Source organism: Aphelocoma coerulescens, chromosome 7 (assembly GCF_041296385.1).
Source record: "Aphelocoma coerulescens isolate FSJ_1873_10779 chromosome 7, UR_Acoe_1.0, whole genome shotgun sequence".
Taxonomy (NCBI): Eukaryota; Metazoa; Chordata; class Aves; order Passeriformes; family Corvidae; genus Aphelocoma; species Aphelocoma coerulescens.
The window spans coordinates 5,720,773-5,746,404 of NC_091021.1; the positions used below are offsets into that span (position 1 = coordinate 5,720,773).

The 25,632-nt window shown below is 41.6% G+C and overlaps 1 protein-coding gene across 14 annotated transcripts in view; it reads left to right on the top strand.

Annotated features, from left to right (window-relative positions):
* The window catches only part of ADARB1 (adenosine deaminase RNA specific B1), a 65,587-nt gene that overhangs the window by 9,120 nt on the left and 30,835 nt on the right, over positions 1–25,632 (top strand). For 12 of the 14 annotated variants that reach the window (XM_069021900.1, XM_069021903.1, XM_069021913.1 and 9 more), the window contains 2 exons: positions 10,967–11,003; positions 20,232–20,306. In XM_069021900.1, coding sequence (XP_068878001.1) covers positions 20,279–20,306 — 28 coding nt within the window. In that variant the 5' untranslated portion in view covers positions 10,967–11,003; positions 20,232–20,278. The other 2 variants (XM_069021912.1, XM_069021914.1) reach the window with 2 other exon arrangements.

Below are 25,632 nucleotides of genomic sequence, written 5' to 3' on the forward strand. Positions count from 1 at the left end.
GAACACCCACAGCTTCTCTCAGCATCTGTGATGCCCTTGCTGGCTTTTAGCAGAAGCCTTTTTCAAGTTCAGGGTTCACAGAATATCCAGTGTTGGAAGGGACCCAGAAGGATTATTGAGTCCAACTCCTGGCCCTGCACAGGACAACCCCAAGTAGAGCTGTGGCTTGTTCTCCTTTCAGTATGTTCTTTCCTCAGTCCTTTGTTCAATAGGTTTGCTTTCTTTTAAAGTTTGCTTTCCAGACTTGAATGAGGTTCCCTGATAGCTGTGAGAACATTTTCTACCTAGCTGCTCTTGATGGCTTTCAGTGAATATGGAAGGGACTAGAAGTACAACATTTGATTACTGTAATAAAAGCTCTGTGGAGGAATATGGCTATTGACTGTTACTCTCTTGCCAGAGTATCACCTGATCTGTAGGACAGCTTAGCTGAAGCAGGCTGATTTTAATGCTAAAGAAAAAAACCCCAGTGTTTTGAAGGTCACAGCTTTTAGAGTGCAGTGGTAGAAAGTAGGGAAAGGAATTTTTCTCCTGGTAGCGTTCAGTGTAGCAAAGCTCCTCAGCTTTACTTATGGCTTTGGCTTGGGTATTTGTGCATCTCCCTGGGTCACAGACCTTCCTTGCTGTCTTCTAGTGTTTTCTTGCCTAGGTTTGGTGTGTTGCTGTAGTCCAAACTGGACATAAATTGTAAAAATACAAAATAATACAAAAATTGTATTAATGGGTATTTTTACATCCAGTGGTACTTAAAATGCATACAAACACTTCTTGCTCCAGCAGTTGTCCTAGCAGCATTGCTAGTGAATGCTACTTTAATGTGTGTGCAGTGGGGTAGTTTTGAATAAATGACTTTTGGATCTATCTTAGAAGGCTGCTGATGTTATTGGAAGATTTTACCTCCCAGAGCTAAGTCTTGGTTTCTTGTATAGTGCATGTTCACAGTGCATAGGTTATCCTTGAGAGAACAGCCAACTCCCTATATTTCTGAATCAGTATCTGCTTCTTCACAGAAAATTCATGCGGTATGTGCATATGTTAAAACTACATGCATACGTATAATATTTTATCTTCAGTACTTTGTCCAGAATAAAAACTTCAGTCTAAAAATAGCTACAGTAAAAGGTCACTAAAGTAGGTTCATAATCCAAATTCCACTCAACATGGGGTTTTTTTGGCATATGAACTGATAAACTCTTTGCTTCCATGGCTGAGATGTCTTAAGTAGTCTTGATGGCATCAAATGGCTCTTTCTCTCAGTAGTTTTGTTGTATGGAACCTGAAGGAAATGTTATGTCTTTAGTTATTTGCTCCCCTAGGTTGGTGTGCCAGGGGAACGGGGATTTTCCATCCTCTTGCCTGGAGCAGGTGTACCACAGTCTGTGCAGAAGCAGGTGCTGGTCTCCTTGGTGATCTGCTGCTGTTTTTAAAATCTTGGGGACCTCTGGTGGGGTCATCCCTGGACCTTATGCATGTGCTACTGTAGGTGTTGAGAGCAGCAGAGACAGGGGAAGGATGTGGGGATGGTCCAGGTATGTGTGTACCACATGAGATTGGGGGGGGGGGGGTGTGGGTGGCAACAGGCATCTTGGATGGCTCCACTTTTGCTTGGAGTGGAAACACAACCGAGTAGGGAAGACACAAATCTCTGGTCTCCAGCAAAATCACAGGCAAGTGCCCCATGTCCTAGGTGAAGGCTGGTATCCCTTGGATTTTTCATCCTTCCTCCACAGCTCATGGCTGGTTGGTGGTGGATGCTGCCTTGTTGCTGCCTGCCTGTGGCACACATGGAAGGCTGGCAGCTCTGCCCTTCTCCTGGGACTACCCGGATATGCTTTCTGGAAGGCTGTAGAGGAATAGATGTGCTTGGGGCTAATCCAGTATACTTGCTCTGATGACATTTGCAGCATGTATCAATTCTACCTGAAAAGCATAGACTGTTTCTTGCCTTTGATTCTGTACAGTGCTATACCGGTTTGGCCAAATTTAGAAATACATCCTCTGAGAGAAGGCACAACCACCCTTCCCCCCACCAGGTTTGGGAAAAATAAATTTTCCTCGAAGGAAAGTGAAGAAGATAAAACTATTTATTTACCAAACACATGGGAAAAGGAAAATAATGCTAAATAATAAAATCTCACTGTGGAGAAAAAACCTGGGAAAAAGTGTTAGAGTCCTCCCTTTGGTCTCCTCAGAGCTGGGGCTTGGCCCAGGGCCAGGCCCTCTGTGCCCGGTGGAAAGTCCTCCCGATGTGCTCTGAGGTTGAAGCAGTCCAGCAGAAAAGGGAGAAAATACAAAATTCCAGGGAAGGAAAAGCAAAGTTCAACTTTCAGTCTCTCTCTGGAGAAAAAAAGAAACTGAACAACTGGCCAAAAGCTGACTGGAAAGCAGCAAGCCAGGTGCTTCCTCCCTCTCCTGCCGCAGCTGAAAAAAAAGTCCCTATCTCTATGTGACCTTGAACAAGCTGCAAACTGCTTTGAGAAAGTTTTGCTCAGTTTTCCTTCCCCCTCTCAGGCTCAGTTTAAAGGCATAGAAAGGCACAAGAATTAATTTCTGGGCATAGGGCAACGATATGGGATACCTATCATAAGGTCACCCCAAGACAAGTGCTCCCTCCCAGGACTGATAATTGTTTCCGTTTTTCCCTTTCCCTCCTGTATTTGTACAGTCAGACTCTGATTCCAGACTGAGCAGCTCTTTAGGGTACTTCTCTCATGCTCCCTCTGCCATGTATCACCCTGTAGTCCTTCTCTGTTTGCCTTCTACTTTGATGTGATGCTGATTTGCAGGAGGTAGCAAAGTTGGGCAGGGTCCTGTATGCACAGGAATTCTGTTGCCCAGAGCAGCTGTGGCTGCCCCATCCCTGGAAGTTTTCAAGGCCAGGTTGGACAGGGTTTGGAGCAACCTGGGATAGTTGAAGGTGTCCCTGCTCATGGCAGGATTTGGAATGAAATGAGCTCTAAGATCCCTTCCAACCCAAACCAGTCTGGGAAGTCTTGATCTGGAATTTTCATCACTTATTAATTCTTCCTCTCTAAAGAGTTTCAGATTTGTCTTGCTGGGAGATTCTTTGGGGTTACTTTGTGTAAATAACCTAGTAGATAAAACAGGTGTAAGTATTTCAACTCTCATTTGTCTTGTTTTCTTTGGCTATCAGGAACAACTTTAATACTCAACAAATTATGTTAGGTTATCTGAAAAGCTATTTAATAATTTTAATTTTCAGTAAATGTATGAGTTACCTCCCAAGATCTCAGCCCTTGAGGGGGGAATACATCAAAACTGTTTGATTTGGTCTTGAGTCACTGTTTTGATACATTCACAAGTTTTGGTCCAGTTGCCCTCTGATGTGGTTTTTTGTTCAAGGGGGACCTTATTGCTCCCTACAACTCCCTCACAGTAGGTTGTAGCCAGGTAGGGATAGATCTCTCAGACAACAAGTGACGGGACCAGAGGAAATGGCCTCAAGTTGTGCCAGAGCACATTTAGATTGACTAGTAGGACAAATTTCTTCACTGCAGGAGTGGCCAGGCACTGGCACAGGCTGCCCAGGGCAGTGGTGAAATCACCATCCCTGGAAGTGTTCAAAAGGCTTGTAGATGTGGCACCTGGGAACATGATTCAGTTGTGAACATGGAGGTCCTGTCTTAACAGCTGGACTTGATGATCTTAGAGGTATTTTCCAACTTTAGTGATTCTATGATTCTATGTGCAAGTAACGCAGACCACGGGTCCTAACGTGTGCCTGGTCATGCCAGCATCTTCCCTCTCTCCCGCTCTCCTCCTGCCCTATCCAAAATCTTCTGGGTGTTTCCCTTGCTTGCCATGTTAAACTCTGGGATGTATTACAGCTTCTTGAGTATGAAGGTGGTTAAGTGCCATTTCTGCACAACATGGCTAAAAAATGTCTAATAATCTGTGATGGCATACACTCTGCCCACACACCTGAGTGGTGAAGGCACTCAGATTTTACAGCGTAAGTGTGATTGGTGGTGTGGGTTTGTTTTTGTGTGGGGTTTTTTGGTTGTTGTTTGTTTTTTTCTTTATGTGGTGGTTTGTTTGGTTTTTTTTTGCCTTTTTTTTTTAGCATAAAGTAACTTGATACTGAGTAACACAAGGAACTGCTGTGGAAGGGACAGTTTAAGTCAGTCTTTTGTTAGAGAGATCCTTGACAGCCAGTTGCATTCAAGATCCTGAGGAAGGCTTCCAGGATCTCAGAAGACTGGCGGGAAGTCAAGGTGCATCAAAAGTTAGCTTGAAGTTCTTCAAATCTGCTCATATTTTAGTAGGAGAAAAGCAGAAATGTGACTGTAAAAGTGAAATGTAACACTTTCATATTCTTAGAAGTCCAGCAGCTTGTTCTTCGTAAAACATTGCAGAGATGAGACACAGATGTCAAAATCCTGGAAGTCTCCACTATGGAAATGCAGACTTTCAGTGAGGCTTGAGTCACAAGTATGGGATGCTTCTAGTTTAGCTTGCTGCTGCTATGCTCCCTCCCTCTCTGGGACAGCCTGAGAGTAGGACTCTTTGGGGAAGAAAACTCACTTTAAGATGCAGGCACTGTTTTTTTGGCTCCCTGCTGCACTGGGGCACTTGGTGTCTTTTCCTTGGCTGCTGTGGTGGGGTGAGAGCCACCATATGTCCAGACTCCATGCTGTGGTCTAGTCCTATCCCTGCATCGCTCCTCTGTGGTCTCCAGCTCTGCCCAGAGCACAAAATTAATATCATACATAGAGAAGCAGCAAGAAAACAACTGGCCTGGAAACATGTTTTCCAGCTAACCCAATCTTTTGTTTGGAAAACAGTATGAATCAGGTTTCTTTCACAGGTTTCTTCTAACTGTCCCCGGAGTTCCTGTAAGGTGCAAGTTAAAGCTAAAGGACTAAAGAGCTCTAAAACTCTTCCATGTTACATGCATAACATATATTTTAAAAATAATATTAAGCCTGGTAAAAAGGCTGTTAGTGGGTGCCCTGGCTTTGGGTGCACATGTGCAATCCATGATTTTTGTTCCTCTGGTGTAGTTTGTGCTTTCTGGTATTTTGTGCACAGCACATGCCGTTTGTGCTGTATCTCCCATGGGGGAAGCTATTGGTGAGCTGCAGGCTGATGGAGAATGGTTGGCTTTGGGATTCATGTCAAAGGATAGGCCTGGAATTCCCCCTCTGCCCTCATGAGACTCCACCTGGGGTACTGTGTCCAGGTTTGGGGTCCTCAGCACAAGAAAGACACGGGCCTGTTAGAGTGGGTCTAGAGGAGGCCTTGAAGATGCTCCAAGGGCTGGGGTCCCTCTCTGGCTGGGAGAGCTGGGGTGTTCAGCCTGGAGAAGAGGAGACTCTGGGGAGACCTTAGAGGCCCTTCCAGTGCCTGTAGGGGCTCTAAGAAAACTGGAGAGGGACTTCAGGCAGGGGCCTGGAGGGAAGGAGAAATGGGAATGGCTTCCTACTGACAAAGGGCAACATTAGATGGGATATTGGGAAGAAATTCTTCCCTGTGAGGGTGGTGAGGTCCTGGCACAGGTTGCCCAGAGAAGCTGTAGCTGCCCCATCCCTGGAAGTGTCCAAGGCCACACTGGACAGAGCTTGGAGCAACCTGGTCTGGTGGAAGGTGTCTCTATCCTGCAGGATGTCCCCTTCAGGTCAGGGGTTGGAACAAGATGGTCTTTTAAGGTCCCCTCCAACCCAAACCATTCTGAGACTGAAATGTGCACAAACAGTGACTGTGTTAAGCCCTGTTTCCAGCATGTGCATTTTACCTCGGTGAACTCTTTTTACTGAAGTTGCAGATCCCTCTTCTACTGTTTTATCTTCATCTTGGGGTAATAAACTGCAATCAAATTGCCTCTCATCAAGAAAATTGAAGAAATTTGTTGTCTGGGCTGCGTAAGATGCTTTTTCCTGCAGTGATTTGTGTGTGGGTATGTCTTTGCCTTTTGGATCTTGTCAACAGGAGGGGTGGTTTAAATCTCCATCATGTCACTTGTCTTTTGTCAGGTGCTGAGATGTAACACTTGGCCTCTCTGTGTTCTGCTGTTAAATCCAGGAATAAATCACATTGGTTCTTTGAGGCTGCAGACATGATCTGGGAGCTCCCAGTGAAGGGTGTATCACTGCAGGCATGGCTTAGTATGGGCACTTCATCCCACCTTTGCTAATTCTCAGTCTGTCTCCCAGCTTTGTCAGTAATCTATTGTTACACCAGGAGGCTGCTGGCAGTGGCACAGCTGTCCCAGCCTGTCTTTGAAAGCAGAGGTCTGGGAATAAAGTGCCTTGTTCTGGCACTCCTGAAGCAATAAACTTTATTTAAGGACTGTGGAGAGTGAATTCCCATGGTAACAGCCAGAGAAGATACTCACATGTCCTTAATGCACAACATAATCTCATGGTTTTGAACACTTAAACTGAGTGATAATTATTTGGCATCTTTTATTAAACATTGATTTCTGAGGCTTTTTTCTGAAGACTAATGCTAAGTACAAAGTGTTGACATGCATCTAATCTTTGCCCCAGGGTGGGAGTAAGACTGAAAATAATTAAGTCTGCCTTGTTGTGAAGGCTGGAAAATATTGCTGCTATTCAAAGGAAGAAAGATTTGCATTCCTCTAGTACGTGCTGCACATCTGTAGAACAAGTTTGAAGGAAGTTTTACAGGTATTTTTTTAGAATGTGTTAACCTGAAAACCCTGGTTGGTCACCATAGCATTGAGAAGGGCTTTCAGCAGTTTTAACAGTAGGTGCAGAAACGTCTGCTCCAAAGTGGGGCATTTCCCAGTGTCAGAATTGGTCAGTGTGGTGGGATGGGTGGGTTGTCCTGTCTCTGCTGCTCCTGTAGCCTAAATTCTTGTCCACAATTTGTCTGTAGTAAAAAGTAACTTTTTTTTTCTTTTTTAGCTGTTGTCTAAAAAGTACTAATACCAAATGGAGAAATTAAAACAGTTTTCTTGAATTCTGTTGCCTTTTAAAAGCTGCTGCTTAGTCTGGAGGTTGCACTGTTGGACTATTTTAGTTTGACTAATGTTTAAAGCAGCTAAATGAGTAATGTAAATGTTTAAACACTAGCTGTAGTGAAATCAACAACAAGATTAAAGCCTAAGTTCCTCTGAAGACATTTACGGTAATTTTACTCATGTGAATAATTCCTTTGGCTTCAATCACGTTCTCTTCTAAGGTAACTGCTCTTATCAGTTATCATCTGATAACTCCAGTTATCATCATGGGATGATCCTGTAAGAAGGTGTGGCATTAAAACCTTTGATTTTGAAATGATATTGTTTCAGTATCAAAATTTTGTATTGAGGCTTTGGGATGCCAAATGTACCAGCAGAGCAGTGAACATAAGTTTTCAAACATAGGAAATGGGAAAATTAAAAGTTAGAAGTGAAGAGTTTCTTGCTGATACAATGGGAATATGTGAAACCATTTCTGGTGAGACAGTGTTTGAGAAATAATTTACTGTGTTTCTTGCTGAACAGTTTTTGAATAATTGGGTGTTCTAGAATAAATGATGAACATACTTTTGTTTGATACCTGCAGTAAAAGCTTGGATATTACTTGATGGAGTAGCATTCTCTTTTTTTTATATCCATGGATTCCTGTTGCTTAATAGCTGCTGAATTTTCATAGCTTTTGAAGTGTCAGTGAACTTTTGTTTCAGTGTCTTGTGTATAAAAAGTACCTGTAAGTTCAAAAAGAGTTTGTTTTATATCAAGGGAAGGAGAAGCACTTGACAGCTTGTATCATGTATAAACTGTACTTCTTTTTCCGATTGCAACATATATATCCTTTTTTTCCTAAACTTTTTTTTTCATTGTGGTGCTCACTTGCTAGTCTTTCTTAATTTACTTCAGAATTTTAAATGAGCAGTTCAAAAGGGCTGTAGGGAATGGGGGTTGGGTTTGGGCTATTATATCTTTAATTCAGACTGATAAACTGAAGTAAGTACATCATAGATGTCAAATTGTTTCATTGTATTTAGGTGGAAAATGTTTTCAGAGGAAAACTCAGTTCTGTAGTTGTGCTGTTGAACTGTGTTTATAGTTTATGGCAGAGACTCATGACTTGGTGTATGAAAAAACATGTCATGTCACAGAATCACAGAATATCTTGCCTTGGAAGGGACCCGCAAGGATCCTTGAGTCCAAGTCCTGGCCCTGTGCAGGACACCGCAAGAATCCCACCATGTGCCTGAGAGCACTGTCCAAACGCTTCTTAAACTCTTATCTTTTACTGGAGGCTCACAGTATTGTTTTCTGGGATCAGGAACAAAGTCTTGCTTGAAGGCACCTCTTCCTCACATTCCGTGAGTGACTTTTATACAGGCGGATAGTGATAGGGCAAGGGGGAATGGTTTTAAACTAAGAGAGGAGAGATTTAGATGAGGTGTTAGGAAGGAATTCTTCCCTGTGAGGGTGCTGAGGCCCTGGCACAGGTTTCCCAGAGAAGCTGTGGCTGCCCAGTCCCTGGAAGTGTTCAAGACCAGGTTGGATGGGGCTTGAAGTGTCCTGGACTATGGCAGGGATTGGATTGAGGTGAGCTGTAAGGTCCCTTCCAACCCAAACTGTTCAACACTGGATTTAACATATATGTGGTTTATGTCATGCACCAGCAGTTGAGATGCCTCAACAGATTACTTTCCTTTTTCAACACGAGAGAAGTAAAATAAATAGGAAAGTAAATATGCAAGATTGGAAGTGGTGGTTTATTATCCTGACTGTAGTACTGGTGCTGAGTGCCTCCAGGTTGTTGCCTTGGTGTTTGGGTGATTTTTGCAGGTTTATGTCTTGAGGTGGTACCTCAGATGTCTGTTTTGATTGTCATTGCCTTGAAACATTTTCAGCTAGTCTTTAAAAAGTTAGTATTTGAAGGTATTCCTAAATGGCCAACATGTGATGATTTTTAAGTATCCTTTGCTGCCCAGGGAGAAATCATGGGCATGTTTCTGAACTTTTTAGGGTAAATTAACTCAAATAATTTAAGTGACATGTAAGGGACAAAGAACTGGTTAATTGAATTTTTTGGAAGGTAACAATATGGAGATGTTGTGGCTAAGTGCTGAGCTCCTAGAGGAGCCCTTTCTGGCAGGCTCTCCCTGCAGAAGGTGTTGGGGAAGCATGTCATGACTTGAACAAGCCCCAAAATACTCATTTGCCACTGGGCAGAGCCAGGTAGGACATGCTGAAGATCAGAGGTTTGTTCCTGGCTTTTGTAACATAGTGTTATTTTCCTTTCTTTGCTATTTAGAATTTTTACTGGTTTAAGGTGTTACAAGTCTCAGTTTTTCCTCCACCTGTCTTTATTGCTCATAGTATAACAAAAATAATTACTAAAATAAGCTTTTTTTCCCTAGTTTTGAATCCTGGCTGGTTCTTTCTCTGTAAAACTCACTGCAGCTGTCAATATGTAAGGATTTTTGGTACTCAGTGGTAAACTTAAAAGTCTAAATTTTCATGGATTGTTTTTAGTTTGTTAGAGAATTATTGACTGGAGTAATGTCGTGTATAAGGAAGATAATATGAAATATAAAGTAACTCAATGATATACTGAGATAAAAACTATTAGCAGTGTGTTTTCTCAGCATTAATTATAACTTTAAGCAATGCTCACGTAAGAAGAGAATTGTCAAAAGCTTGTTTTTAAAACACGTTTTTGGTGGCTTTTGCCACAAATACGAGATTTTCACATCACACCTAATTTATAGCTTGTATTCCAAGAGTTTGGAAGTTTTTATTGTGGATATGGGAACACTAGGTTGGGACTTTGACTCTGAACTGAGTCATCTGGGCATTTTTCCTGCTTTATGCTAAGACCAATGTAGTATTTGCATTAATCTTTTTATTTTTATTGGAAGATACCAGCATGAAGTGTTGGGAAATTGAAATGTCTTTAAAAAAAATAAGCTGGGATGAATTGATGCAATATGCTAGTTTGTGGACTTTAAATATTGTGTCAGATTCCTTTTTGACCAAACCAGTTTAAGACCCGAGATGTGCATCTATTGGGTTGTGTTGCGTAGCTGTGCTCTGTGTAACTTGAATTCAGTGCAGGTTTCTGCAGGGTACCAGCACCCTCTCGTGGGCTGTGATTGTGATTTTGGAACCATTTTAGAATAGTCTTATATTCACACTGGTAAGGCCCCATCAATATTTTTTTAGATCTAGGAGGTTATCTGTTAAATTAAAGCTGTCTGTTCTTTATCCAACAGCTGTGCCTATTTGTGGAAATAAAATTTCTCACAGCATCCCCGTTATCCTGTATCCTCCTTAGAATAAGAATCACAAAACAGTTTGGTTGGAAGAGAACTTAAAAATGGGGGTGGGTGTGTTTTACCCTACATCTACCAGTTGTTTTCCACCCCACTGCTGGTAGTTGAGGGATTTTCCTGTTTTGCAGGAGAATACAGACTAGTGTCAGTGTTTTCAAGAAACTGGTGTTAGGAAAGGGGGTTGTTGTATGAGGGGCCATTTTTATGGATTAAAATCAATCCCTAAAAATAAAACCAGAAGATCTAAATTTAAAAAAGTCTAACAAGGTGAGAACTCTGGATTTGCTTTCAGGATAAGTTGGATGTGGTAACACAAGTTTATTTTGGTTTTAAACCATTATTTACCACATTTTTTCTGACTCTCTCTCCTAGAAGGTGCAGAGATTGCAGATTGGGTTCTACTACATAACTGCTTGTACCTCAGGGATGTTTCTTCTGACCCCCCCAGTATTAGGAGCCTTGAGTCTTAATTCCTTTTTCTTAATTTTTTTTTTTTTTTAACCAGCCAGGAATGTCCAGAATGGTCTGTCCCCCTCTCTTTGCTAGGGTTACAAAGGACTTCGCTCTGGGACTGTGTATGTGCAATATGGACTATTTATTTTTAGAGAATCAGAAATGTGTCCCTTTTAAGGTCAGGGGTTGCCATTTGTAATGCTTTTAAATTTTTAGAGAGCCAAACAATAAACTGAGTTTCCTCTTCTTTCAGGTTGCAGAATCAGCATGTCTCTCCAATAGTTAAAAAGGTAAGCACACTATATTTGCAAACATAGAACAGGATTCTCTGTTTTCTTATTGATGCATTTGGCTCATAAGTTGGCGGAGAAGAGGCTTCATCTTAATTTATTTGAACACGTATTTACTTTATTGTTATATCTATATCTTTTATTTGTATTTTTACTCTAAATCCCTTCACAATTATTTCATCAGCACAGTTTGAAAATAGAGAGGATATTGGTTAGAAATATCTAAGGGAATCAAGTTGATGCTACAAAAACTTAGTTACCCTTCTGGTTGCAAATTTAATATGTATGTATATGCAAATGAATGTGTATCCAATACATATTAATAAAGTAAATAGGCAGAGCTGGCAGGTAGGACTTGAGAGTTTGCAGAGTGTTTGAGCAAAGCTTAATAGCTGATTTTGGTGGGAAAAGAGGAAATAAGTCAGATTTGTAAGTCTGTCTCCTAATCCCAACTATCAGCCTACCTGTGTGACTGGTTTTTTATCTTTCTATGAAGTAGCTTCAAGATATCTGAGTCTTTTTTAACCTCCTTTAAAACTATTCTAGATTTTTCTTCTAATTAGCTATTCTTTTCCTTAGCACTGGATAGCTGTATCAGTTATCTTTTAAATGATGTTGAAAATATTGATATTACTTACTGGGAGGTCTAGGCTGCTCAGTTTTTCTCTCTGAATAATTACCACTTTTGCCTTGGAAGCACATTGTAAATACATTTCTGGTAGTCACAGGTATTTGAGGAGTCCTTCACAAATAAAATATGTTAAAAATGAGATGTTCAGTCCTAACAGTAAACCAGTAAGGAGGTTACAGACAAAGGAATAAACCTGAAAACATCTGAAGTTATTTCTAATTTGGAGCAGAGGTCTAGACTTCCTTGGTCCAGGGAATAGATGCAACCTGAATTATTTGTGTAACAGCAGATGGCGCTGTTGGAATGGCTTGAATAAACTTCAAGCTGAGCAATAAACTCCAGTATGAGGTATATCAGAGCTCTTGGGGTTCCCATTTTGCAGCCAGCAGCTCTGGATCTGGAATTTGCTGTGCAGAGCAATTTCTCAGGCTGTAGTTTAGCCCCTACTAATTCTAGCAGTTGTTGCTAATTTATATTCATTCTTGCTGAAGTACACAAAACTAAAAGGAAAACTGCTGTTAGCCTCTAATATTGTCCTTGTGCTTGAAAAATACACAACTTGCTTGTGGGAGCAAAAAATTAAAATATCTTTGAAAGTGCTTACAAAATACAGTGTATGACTATTTCTTCAAAGAGTATGTAAAAGTAAGCTGATAATAGGGGCCAAATCCATAAGTAAATGAGATTCGCAAGGATGGTTTTGGTGCTTGGAGATTTTAATGTGATATATATTAAAAAATTTATCATATGATATGTGATGTATATGCATATACTTTATATATGTGTAAAATAGGGGCTGCAGCATGGCCTCAAGCCTCCTGCTGCCAGAGGACCTGATGGGAAGGGACTAGAGATGCCACAGCTGCAGGGTCTCCAAGTTGGGCTCACAAATCCTTCATCACAAAACTCCATCTATCACAAGCCATAAATCCATGGAAAAATAGACTGGCTTTGTTCCACTGAGTGGCAGAGGGGAGAACTGAGGAGATGCTGAAGTTTTCTACCAGTCTGGCTGTGTTGCTTCTGATCTTGCCTGGGTTAGTTTATCTCTGGGATTTGAGTGGAATATGCTTGAGTTGTTTAGCGTCTCTGCTTTCCTGGTTCAGTGATGCAGGTGAAATGGGAGTATTGCAGATGGGTAGGTCCCAAATTCCAGCTGGGAACTGCTTTTTCTTTGGAGAGAAGGCAGCCCATTTTCTCCTTGATGCCTCAGTGGGTGTCAAATCTATGAAATACAAGATGTTATGGGATTTACTGCTTCCAGCACACACATTAACGCTGAATGCCATAGTTTTGTTCTGTGTGCAGCATTTACTTCCTTGCACTCGGTTTTCAGCCTGCTTTTGTCTAATCATGTGGACATTATAAATTTAAGGATATTGAGTATTTAACTTCATACATATTACAGGGTTGTTCAGCCTGGAGAAGAGAAGATAATGCTCTAGAAGACCTCATTGTGACCTCCCAGTACCTAAAGGGGGCTTATAAAAAAGAGGGAGAGTGACTTTTCATGTGGGCAGATAGTGATAAAAGAAGAAGGAATAGTTTTATACTATAGGAAGAGATTTAGATTAGAAGTTAAAAGGAAATTGTTCTCTGTGAGGGTGGTGAGGCCCAGAGAAGCTGTGGCTGCCCCATTGCTGGAATCATTCAAGGGTAGGTTGAACAGGGCTTGGAGCAACCTGGTCTAGTGGAAGGTGTCCTTGCCCATGGCAGGGGCTGGAAAGAGATGAGCTTTAAGATCCCTTCCAACTCAAACCACTGGTCTATGATTTGATTCTATGATATTTTTTATTTCCTAAAATTGTTAATGTCACACCTGCAGTGGGTCACCAAGTTTCTCTCCCAAGTGCACTGTGTATGTTCTTCAGACAATAGTCAGATTTTAGAGACCTTTTTCTCTCTTCAAAGCTGTCATCCTGCAAGGCCTTGTCTCAGGCCTCCTTCATGAGTGTCGTACCCTAGTGTCACTGCCTTGAGGAGCAAACATTGGTAGAGTTAGGAGCTGCTTTGGGGAGGAGAGCTACAAAAGTGACCTGGAGAAGTCTCTTTTCCATCTTTACACCAAATTTTGTGAATGGTATCTCTGACAGGTTAGGGCAGATAAAGTAATTATTAAAAGCAAAATCACTTTTGACTTCAGGTAGCTAATGCAGCAACTCTTCCCCCAGAAGGAAGGAGAAGTACACATTGTTAGGTGTCTCTTTCTTAGCTGTGCTGAGAACGTGGTAAAAATTTAAGCAGCTGAAGGAATTATGGTAAAGAGCTCAGTAGTTGCACAGAATGCTCTTCGCATTTTACAAAATGTGCCATTTTCTCAAAGGTGCAAAATGAATTCTCATCCCCCTATGGGGTGTTTTTTCCCTTTCTCTCCGTGTCATTGTTGTTGTTCCTTCAATGCTGTGTAGATGTAGATACCTCACCCTCCATGTCCTTGGTCTGTTGCACACAGCTTATTGTGTACTGAACTGTGAAACTTGGCCTGAAACTGTTAATTGGCCTGCAGAACAGCACACCAAATTAGGCACAGCACTAGTTTGGGGAGTTGCTCTTAGAAGGGACTCATGTCCTCCTGAGTTTCTTGGTGGTGAACATGTGACTGTGGCACGACTATGGCATTGATGGTTTGTTTCTCCATGGTAAGTTCTTTCTAAATTGTGTCAGCTGAGCTCAAAGGTTCCTGTTCATCTTTCTTCATCATCCTTAGAAAAGTAGTGTCTAATAACATGGATGCTGAAGTAGAACTTCAGCTCCTCTGAACTGGGGAAGTTTGAAGCTTTTAGTGCTTAGGCTTCAGACAAAAATAATAACAGTCACTCAGTCTCTGCTTTCCGTCACCGTCTGGAGATATAAAAGCTGTGATCTGGGGAACAAGTGCCAGCAGGTAGAGCTTCTTGTTAGCACATTAGCCCAGTTCCAGTGGTGAGCCCCTGAGCATGTTGGGTTTGGTTAGTGAAGTACTGCTAATTTAAAATGCCAGTGGCAAAGTTTTTCAAAAAATGCCAGCCTGGATAGTTGTCAAAATATGATGGTGCATGTAAGTCATCTACCAGAGTTCATCTAGATTCCATAATGTGCTGCGTTCCTGATGTACTGAGAAATAAAGGTCTGAGAGCAGCTGGAGGTGACTGGTCAGAGAAATCTCATCACTGTAGTAACACACTGAAGAAACCTGTGGAGCATGCCCCTGTAGGCATTCCCTGCTGGCATGTGCTTTTTTGTCCTGTGAGGTTTAATCTGAGGGTAGGATTAAAGGATAGCTGCAACCCTCAGCCTGAGCTGGTGATCTGTAGGATCTACAGGATCAACATACATTTTTTGGTCACTCAAATGGGGAGATAGGATGATATCACATTATCCCATAATGTCACATGTTATGTTTTAGTGTGTGAAAAGGCTGAAAAATACCACAGGTAATGTTGACAATAGGAGGCCTCTTGGTCAGGCCTGGCATAGAAACCCTTGTATGGAAAATCTGTGACTAAAGTATGTTTGAGATTAGCATATTTATGTATTCCTGCTATTTCCAAATACATTTTGTGCCTTTTGAGGCAGTGTATGAAATGTGAACATGAGAAACTGTTGTAAAGGATGCTGAAAGCATTTTGTTTCATGCACTAGGCTGTATAAATATTTCCTTGCTTATGTCTCTCCTTGTTTCTGAGCTACAGGACTGAAGACTTGCCCTTCTTTATTAATAACAAAATAAAATTAATTGAGCCTTTCCACACCTAGCAGTGAGGATGTCTTTGATCTAGTCTTTCTAAGAGAACTGTCCTTCCTTGCCCCTTCTGTGTGACAAAGGGTTGTCACACGTGCTTCTGGCAGTGGGTAGGGGTGAGCTGCATTCTTCACTCATCTTTGTTCACTGGGCAGTGCACTGGTGCGCTCCAGGGTTCCAGGGGCTGGGTAGAGAGAGCACAGGGATAACCCTCCTTTTGGGAATACGTTCTGCCGCTTTGGGAGGGGGTGAGGAGATGACACAGGTGGTAGGGGGGTGTGTGGCATCACGTCAAGCCATGGCTCTGGGAATGGGGACCCTCTGCAGCACAGCCTGACTGCACTGGAAATGCAGGAGGATGAAGCGATCTGAGAGGAAAGGTAGGGTTTGAATTGCTGCATTTAATTGCTGAAACAAAGGAGTTGGTGGAGGGGTGGTGGTGGTGTTTGTAAACATAGTTTTAAGGTGAGGTTTGAACCTCTTTGTTAAGTGCAACTTCAGTGTTTGCACTTTGGATTCATAAGAAATCTGGTTTGTTGGAAATATTTTGAGCAAGATCCACGTTTTATTTCACTTGGCTTTCAAAGTTTGGAAGGAGAGAACTTTTTAACAAATGTGAAACTTCTCTAAAACTGCAGCTTTCTGACTTACATTGTTTTCTAACAGTTTTGTGTCGTCTGTCAGGTTAATGCGATGTTTTGCATATATGCCATTTGCTGAATGTAGTGTTGTTAGCTGCTAAATTTCGCTTTCAAGACATATTTAGGTTTTCTCTCAGTAATGAGAATAAACCAAGATAACTCTTAAGGTCTTTCACAACTCTTTTTTGCGTGCAGTCGATACCTAGGATAGTCAAACAGAAGAAATGCAGGTGCTCTCTAAGTCCTCCTGTGGTGTGTGCTTGCTATAGTTAACATTTACTTAAAAATCTCTCAAGTAGTCTCCTGTGAAGATAAAGACAAATTCTCTTGTGCTGGCTGCTGCATTTTTAGGTACTTCTGATGTTCTTCCTATCTTTGGAAATACTCTACAGGAATTAGACTTTAAAACCAGGAGAGGATTAAAAGTATGCTTTCTCCTGGCTCCACTTAAATTAGCATCCATTTAGATGTTGTTTTCCTGTTTGATATGGCTGGCTTTTAACGCATCTAGGAAAAGAAAGGTTTTGTAGTCAGAACACTTCAGGGTGTGCTGCTGTGCAGAATCCCTTGGCTTCGGTGAGTCAATTTAGGAAAGAGCTGGGTGGAGGTTTGGTGCTCTGTGTTACGAACAAAAAACTCCCCTCTGCTACACCAGCATAGTTCAGTCAAACCCTCAATTTATTTTATAAGTATACCTGAGAGAAAACATGGAGCTGGCTTCTCCCACAGCCCTGTTCCACACAGAACATGCTGTAAGTACACTGACCCAAATCACTTTGTATTTATGGCAGTCATTCCTTATTGCTGTTTTTTAAAGTTTGTTAATCTCTGAACAGCAATTAAGCTTTTTCCTTTACTCTTACACTTTTTTTCCCAAATAAAAGATTTTTCCAGTGCTGAGAATGTTACTGTAGTTGTGTCCCTTATCTGAGCAGGAACAAAATGTGAGAGTTTATCATATCTTGGTGTCCAAGGCAGATGCACAGCTTCAGTGAAGTCCTTTTGGAAGGTGTCCTTGCTCAGATGCCAGATGACCATCGCCCAACCTCACGTGGAGGCTTTGTGTCTGTAGGACCTGAGATGTTCCTGCATGTCAGTTGCTAAACAGGTTATTTACAGGCAGTGAATATGTTTATTAATGCAGTTTTGCTGCTCGAATAAAAGTTTGGCAGGTCAAATGCCTTTGTGTCCTCTGGGAACAGTTCCCACTCAGCCCGGTCAGCTCGGGACACAGCAGGCAACGGGGGCCAGCCTCTGATATCGGAGGGATCGGAGGTCTGGCTCGTGGGTCCTTCCAAGGGACCGCGGCGATGAAGGCAGACGGCGGAGGAAAGGGGGCAGGCTCAGAGTTGGGTTAAATCCAGAAAGTTTATTGGTCCTCTGAACGGGGGGGACCTCAACCACCAGGGGTGCCCAACCCAGAGCACCTGCAGATCTCGTGCAGGGGATTGCATGGGGGGGGGAGACCTGGGGGGGTACAGAACAACCAACCAGGGAAGGGAAGGGTGCAGCAAACAGAACGAGGGACACATAAGGGAACCAACTGTAACAGGGGAAGGGAGGGACTTCTTTCCCAGGACCAGTCACCTGGCCCCCTGGGTAGAACTTTCCAGAAGCCTGGGAGGGGTGGCAGAGTGACAGACAGAGCCCTGGGAGGAGATAAAAATGACAGACAGGGTGATTTTAATAAAACAGGGGGGGCGCCAACTGGGGTACACCAAACTTAAGGAACATAGAGGGGAGACCTGGACTGAACCAAAGCAAACACACTCCCACAGTCAAAGAAGTCAGAAATGCTGTTCCTTCTTCAAAGTGAAATGATAACTGAATCAGTAACGTTTTCAGAAGTAATCAAGCATGCCTTGGCAAGAGAGGAAGCTTTTTTTTGTAGTGAGCAGCTCAGGCTCAGAGTCCATTTTGTGAAAGAATCTCCCCTCTCTTTCTGAAAGCATACATAGATCCTATTTTATATGGAAGGACTTTGAAAAACATTTTTTCTTCTTATCAAATCCTCTACATTTGAAAGCCAGGTGGGAAAAAAACCCCATGGATAACATTGGGAGGAAGTTTGGAAGATAAATGTGTATGCAGAGTACGGAGTTCATTCTCTCTGCCCAGCTCAGTACTGTCTCCTACACATTATTCATAGAATCATACCATGTTAAGGGGTTGGGATGGACGTTAGAGATCATCCAGTACCAGTTGTGGGCAGGGACACCTCCCCTAGAGCAGGTTGCTCAAGGCCTTACCCAGCCTGGCTTTGAACAGTGCTGGGGTTGGGGAACCCACAGCATTTCATACTGTTAAAATATCTAATTTATTCTCTTCCAAGTATTTTTGACTTGAAGTGGGTGGTTTTTAGCAATTAGTTGTAATGGAAATAGTTGTATAAAACACAGTCATGTAGTGATGTGCTTAGAGTAAGGGAGGCTTAGCAGGCTGCCTTGGGAAGTGGTGGAATCACCATCTCTGGAATTGCTCTGGTAACAAACAGACGTGGCATTTCATGCTTTGGTTTAGTGCGGGCATGCTCTTACTCAGTAAAAGGCTAGACTTGATCTTGAAGGTTTGAAGTCAATGGTTCTATGACCCTGAGGTTCTTTACCAGAGTGATCTGCTGGTGCAGTTGTGGGGGACTGGAGAGCGGAGCTGAGTGCTGCTAACTGTACTCATGTATTTTTTTATAAAGAAAGGATTAGGAAAAAAGGTGATCATTCTTTATTTGCCAAGAGTAGACTAACTCTTAAACATATATGGTTAAAGCTTAAAACAGAGAGCTTAGTGTCATTTGGCTGCATTAATACTGTAGGGTTGCATCTCTTAGGTGCCTCAGGGCTCTTCTGTCAACTGTCCTTGGCTGTTAATCTTCCTTGATGCTTTCTGAATCTGTTTTAGCACAGTTACTGAAATTATTTAAAAAACCCCCAAAATGATACAGATATTTATGCAAATGGAGTTTTTGTTTGCTTCTGCTTTTAGCAGAGAGGAGCTTGCCTTTTCTCTCCTTCAGGCTGTAGGGTGAGTTGCTGAGCCCAGGCTGATCAACCAGCTCCTCAGGAGGGTTTATCCATGGTGTGGAAGTGTGGGGCAGCTCTAGAGCCTTTTTCACTTCTAGCTTGGCTCAGGGAACTCACTGATCACGTTGGTAGGAGTTAAACCAGGAATTGTTCAAGTCTTTTGTCCTTGAGTACAAAGTTGCAGGAGTAACTGGAGCAGGTGTGATGTGCTAATTAAGGTGATAATTATTTACAAATTCTATTGATTACAGTCAACTAATATTCTCTTGTTACAGTGGAGTGTGCTGATGTTGTGTAATGCAAACTGTCTCAGGGGTTGGGCACAAGGGGTTATAGTGGATGGGGTGACATCAGGTGTGTGTTCAGTCACTAGTGGCGTTCCACAGGGCTCCATCCTTGTCTCTCTGCTCTTCAGCATCTTCATAAACAGTCTGGAGACAGAAATCAAAGGAATACTAAATAAGTTTGCTGCCAATACTAAATTGGAAGGAGCTGTTGACTCCCTCAAGGGCAGAAGGGCCCTGTAGAGAGACCTTTACAAATTTGAGGGCTGGGCAGTCACCAACCATAAGAAGTTTAACAAGGGCAAGGGCTGGTTTCTGTACATGGGGTGAAGCAACCCTGGCTGTGTGTACAGACCAGGAAATGAGAGGCTGGAGAGCAGTACTGTGGAAGGGACCTGTGGGGCTCCTGGCTGATGGCAAGTTGAGTAGGAGTCATCAATACCCTGGCAGCCAGGAGGGACATCAGGCACAGCATCACCAGCTGGGCAAGGGAGGAGATTGTCCTGCTTGCTCTGGGCTGGCGTGGCCTCACCTTGAATCCTAGCGACAGGTTTGAGCACTACAATACAAAAAAGACATGAAGCTATTAGAGAACGTCCAAAGGAGGCTGTGAAGAAAGTGAAGAGTCTGGAGGGGAAGCCATAGGAGGAACAGCTGAGGGCACTTGGCTTGTTCAGCCTGGAGGAGAGAGGGTCTCTCCCTGTGGGGAGACCTCGTTGCGGTCTTCATCCTCCCACTCTGGCCTTCGACAGATTGGGACTGCATCTTTCAGTCACTGACAATCATTTCAGTTTTAGGAGGGATCTTTGGTCAGGATTTACCCAAACAGCCCAGTGCCAAGCTAGGGCCCAGGCTGCTGCTTTTAAAGGACATTCAATACTTTACCTTACAAGTTGCTCCCTTAAAGCCTAAATATCCCCTCCCTGTTTTCCAGACAGAAGCAGTCTCCGCCAGCCAAGAAACCAGCAAAGATATTTCACAATGGATGTAGACGATGAAGAAAACATGAGTAAGATATGTTTATTTACATAGTAATAAACTAATAGTTTCTGAAAGTGATTTTTTTTTCTCCCAAGCACAGGGGCAACTGCAAAGAAACTTTGGATGTGGAAAAGACAATACTTTAAAATGTCGTAAAGAAGGGTGAATTGGAGCTTTTGCATTAACAGTGTTTTAAATATGTTAATATAATTGCACCTTCTGTATTACACTTTATACTTTAGATTTTTCTTACAGCAGCTGACTAATCAAATAAAATATTTCCCTGTTTTGAACCGGCAGTGAGGAAGGGAGGGATAATAGCAGTGCCCATGCCAAGGATTAAGCACTGTTAAGGAGTGAGTGGTAAGATGAAGGGGATGGAGTTGAAGAGTACAATATGATGGAGGGAAGGCAGAAACAGAGAAAGGAAAAGGCAAAGGAGGAGCTGGAGGAGCTCTGTGCAGGTCTCACATAGCCTGATGATTCTCTTTAGATGTTGATTGTCCCAACCCTGAACTACTGAATTATTAAAGTGATTTTAAAGCACAAAAATGGTCAAATAAAGTAATCATCTTGATGCATACTGATGCAGCCAAGTGTGCGAGTGCTAACTCTGGGGTATAATCAAGGTCTGATAACTTGTAAGAAAAGTATTCTCATTAAACCATTCTAAAATATTTTTACTGTTATTTGCCTTTCAGCTATCTATTTCTTTTTGTGACTCAGAGAATTGTTCTGTTGCTGCTGTGCTGTGCCTGACTGTAAATAATTGTATATTATGTAATAACAAATGTGCTTCTTTTTCCCTCAAGTGGCAGTGGCTAAAGAGTGCATCTGGCAAAGGTGACAAAGCCCAGCAATTGCTTGGGAGCAGAAGAGTTGTAATTCAGTCTAGAGGAGTTACAGAACAATTTTAGGGGGAGATGAGGAAGTTTAATCATTGTGTTAAAATAAACCAAACAAACCCAAAACAAAAATCCTCACCCTGCCAAAAAAACCAAAACCAAAGCGAAAATTATTACCTGAAATAAAATTAATCTTTTTTCCTTAGTGAAACAGTGAACTCAACTGGAATATGCTTGGTTTAATTTTCTTTTCCTTTATATATAAGAAATTACTTCAAATGGATGTTTTAGCTGTTTCTAAAAGTGGCCTCCCTAAGGAGGCCATCAAAAAGTAGTGTAATTAGATAATTCACATAAGATTTTTATTTTTGATAAAGCATCCCTTTTCTCAATAATGGTATAGCTCAGCATGAATAGAAGGTGCCTTCCTGAGCTGGAGAAATATAATGTCTTTATAGGGGCATTCTTTAATTCCGTGTCATTAAGCAAAACGCTAAATTTTTGTCAGCTTCTGGGTTTTTTTGTGTTAGTGCATCATTATGGGAAACCATTCAAGGATTTTGTTATTTTGTCAGGAGCCTGGCTCAATGGAACTGTTTAGGGAATGCATTTGTATAACTTCAGTTTTGAGATGTCAGAACCTTGGCTAAGCCCGGTTCATATAAAGTGCAAGATGACCTTCCTTTGTGTGCCCATGCAAACATCATGAATTTGAAATGTTAAATCATCTGCTGGGGCGGGGGTGAGGGAGGGAGAAATCAAAGTTTAAATTCTTAAGTTCTTTGCTTTGATTTGTGCAGAGATACATGTTTTTTAAACTTTTTATCTCTCCTTACTTTTATGTCTCTTAAAATAGTGAAGTGGCATATTAGAAGTCGCCTATTAAATATTTTATTATTTTATAACTGTATTTGGGGAAACTTTCTTAAAGGAAGGGAAGGTGAGCTATGCAGTCTTTGTAGCCTGTGGTTGCATAATGAGAATTCCTCTGCAGAAGCCAGAATTAAGATGATTTTTTTTGGTTCAGATGAAATATAAGACAGTGATGATGTCTTACATTAATAAATTAATATCCCTGACAAACAGTGTTTCAGACTTCAATTTTTAGTGTTTTCCTTCATTATCCTTTGGTCATAGAGATGTTACAAAATATTTGGGGACAGATACGGTTTTTTAGAAGTTTTTTATTTGTTTTCTGTTGCTTTGCATGTCTGGTGTGTCTGCATCACTCTGAACGCTTGGGACACAAGCATGTGATTCTCCTGACCTTTCTCTTTGATCTGTGTGATCTGTTTGCTCCTTTTTCTAAAAAATGCTCAGAAGAGAGCATGTGTTTTTTTCTGCTTGTTTTTTAATGAAAAAAAAGACTTACTTAGAATTTCTCCAGGCCACTAAATTAGAGCAGCAGTATAAAGAGGTAGCTAGAACCATCTTTTGGTTCAGCTAAGAGTCATCTGAATTTAATTAATTGTGTTCCAGATCAGACAGAGCAGGGGGAGTGTTGTCTCTCAGCAAGCAGGTAATGGAAGGTCCCCAACGGATAAAATATCTTGATGGCAGACGCTTTTTAATTACAGGGAATAAACCCAAAAATAAGCCAGCACATCCAGACAGAAGATTTATTTCTTTCCTGGCATGAAAAATTCCCCATGCCTCTTTCCTGCTTTGAGTGTTCTTGTAAGCACTCAGATGAGATCTGGGGGCAGGACTGTCCTTCAGCTGAAGTTGGTGTCAGCTATGATTTTTGCTAAGGTGGCTTCCACAGACATCAATCAAATATCTAATTGAAGCTGCCAGCTATTTTTAATGACTAGAAAATACACCAATCTCATGAAAAATACCCAATTTCTAAATCATGGGTTGTATAAACGTTTAAGAAAACAGGATCTCAATCAAGTGTTTTTATATATGTTAATACTGCATTAAAGCCTTAAATACACAGCAGGTGTGATGGACCTCAAAGGGCTCTCTAAAAAAAGCATTCATTCCTTGAAAAATTAGATTTAAAGACTAGAAATACTAGTGATTTCTCTAAAATCATGCACAACATGTAGTGTTTAATATTAGAATCATCAAACTTTAAAAACCAGCAAATAAAACCCAGGAGATACATTAAGACTAGCAGGTGGAGGATCAAATAATGCACTGGGAGATGTTTTCATGCCATTGGTAATGAAGTGGTGAAGTGCCTTGCTCAGGACATCATGGATGCTATGAGTTTATGGGGTCTTTAAAAGCCATTAGAAAACTTTCTTTGGGGGGAAAAAAAGCACATGTGGCTCCCTGCTATGATCTCTGGGAGAACCCAGAGCTGCGAGGCTGCTGTGGGGAGGGTCACTGTGTCCTTATGCTGGTGTGATACCCTCTCCTGGGGTCTGGTGGTCCTGTCACAGATGGGGAACTGGGCAAGGTGAGGAAGAGCCAGGAGGGCCATTCCTAACTTCCCTGGAAGGGTGGCATGCCTGGAGAAGGCATCAGGGAGTGGCTGGCCTGGAGGAGTTAGTCCATGTCGGAACATGGACAAAGTTAGAGGTGACATGCCTGACTTGAACAGGTTAAGTTTTGACTAATCTGTGAGATCTTCCCAAGCCCTCAGGTAATTAGAGGGCCTCAGCACTGCTGGGCAGGACAGGCTGAGGAAAAGGACCAAAAGCAAACCTTTGCCCTCGGTCTGCCAGGGAGGGACCTTTCCTTGCAGTCCAGCAACTCTGTGGGTTCAAACAAGCACAGGTCCTTTTGGTTTGCACAGGAAGTCCTACTTTCTATCATGTACTTGGATTTGGATCAACTCCACAGTGTTACCTCCTTTCCTGGTCTGTTGGTTTGACTCAGGATCAGCTCCCTATGTGCTTTTTTTCCAAGTTTCTCCCACCCTGCAGATGCTCCAAAGCTAACAAAGCCTAGTAGCTCTCAGGCAAGGAGTAGTTTTCTTTCCTTCTCTCTTAATGAGACAAGGTAAGCATGCAAGTTTATTTCCTGCTCCCTACAAGTCCCTCCTCTCTTTCAGGATATTGTTTCCCCTACCTGATGAAGGAGTTAGTTCAGCTGCTGTGCTTATATGCAAAAATTACTCTTTTTAATGTTCAGCTGGAGTCTGTTCAACTCCTGTTTTCTTTCTGTGGTTTCCACAGGCACTGGTAGTTTTCATATAAAAAGAAGTGAAACCAGAGACCATTAATTAGTCATAATGATTTCTGTTTAGCCTGAAAGTCTTGGTGGTTGATAACAAATACCTGGTGCCACCAGTAAGGGCAGTGTTCCAGAAATGATGTTTTAGATGAGATGTAAGAAGCTCACTGTAAGGAAAGATTTAAAAATTTCCTCCATTGTCCTTAGATTCCTCCACCATAAATTTATATTTTTATGAAGAGTATATGCATGAACGCTGTACTGACAGTTGTGGCCCTATAGCCTTCATTCTCCAGGCAATGTTTGTGGTTTGTGGCTGAACAAGAGATACTTGATTAAATCTAGCAGATTTCTAGCAATTAAATGCTTCAGAATTTCAATTCTTGACCAAATTTAATTGACTTAATTGCATGATCAGTACTGTACAATTCTTTGTTGTGCAGCTGTGCTTTAACAAAATGTGTTCCTACTTTGGCTTTTTCTTTTGATCTTTTTTTTTCCTTCCCTTTTTTCTCTTTGAGCACCGAAAGGAGTAACCTATCGAGCTTTTGCTGGAGGATGTTATAAATGAAAATTTAGTAACCATTCCATCAGCTTTGTAACCTGGGCAAAGTGATGTGTGCATGGTAGGGGATTCTTAGGGAAGACTGAAAAGTGTCACAGGAATGTGTCACTGTGAAAGTGAGCTTCCACCTTGGTTTGCTCTAATTTCAATGAGCATTTACCAGCTTGGATCAGTGTAGATGTAATACAGATCTATTGAAGTTTTGGAACAGGAGAGTTAAAAATACTTGACCTATTAAATTTTCATTCATAAATGCTAATAGAAAGCACAAATAGTTAATTTCCTAAGTTTCTTTATCAGGGTGAAAATGAGGTCTTTGAACTTATAGCAAATTTAATTCCTTAAATACAGCTCTGACATCATTGCCACAACTTATATTTTTGAAAACAAATCATTAAATTAATATTATATTGTCTTCCCTGCCCTCTCATTAAAATATTATCACTATGACTGGACAGCTTTTGTCACACTTCTGTTGTGCATAGCCTTAGAGAGGATCTCTAATGATTTTTGGGTTTGTAACTCCATGACTGCAGTTTTCTCAACAAGGAATTACTGTTTGTAAATGATGAATAAGAGATCTTTTTAACAGAAAGCTGTGTGGAAATATGTAGTCTTGTGGCCATGCTGGCACAGTGGCCAGCTGTATTTCCTGAGAAAATTGGGATGAGGTGAAATGAATGTTTAGGAAAGGTATAAAAAAAGAACTAAATTTGAAAAATATGGAATAGCTAAACAGAAACAAAAGCATTCAAACACTCTTCAGTCATGGTACCTACCAAAGAGCTGCCTAATTTTTTATTGCTCTGAATGAA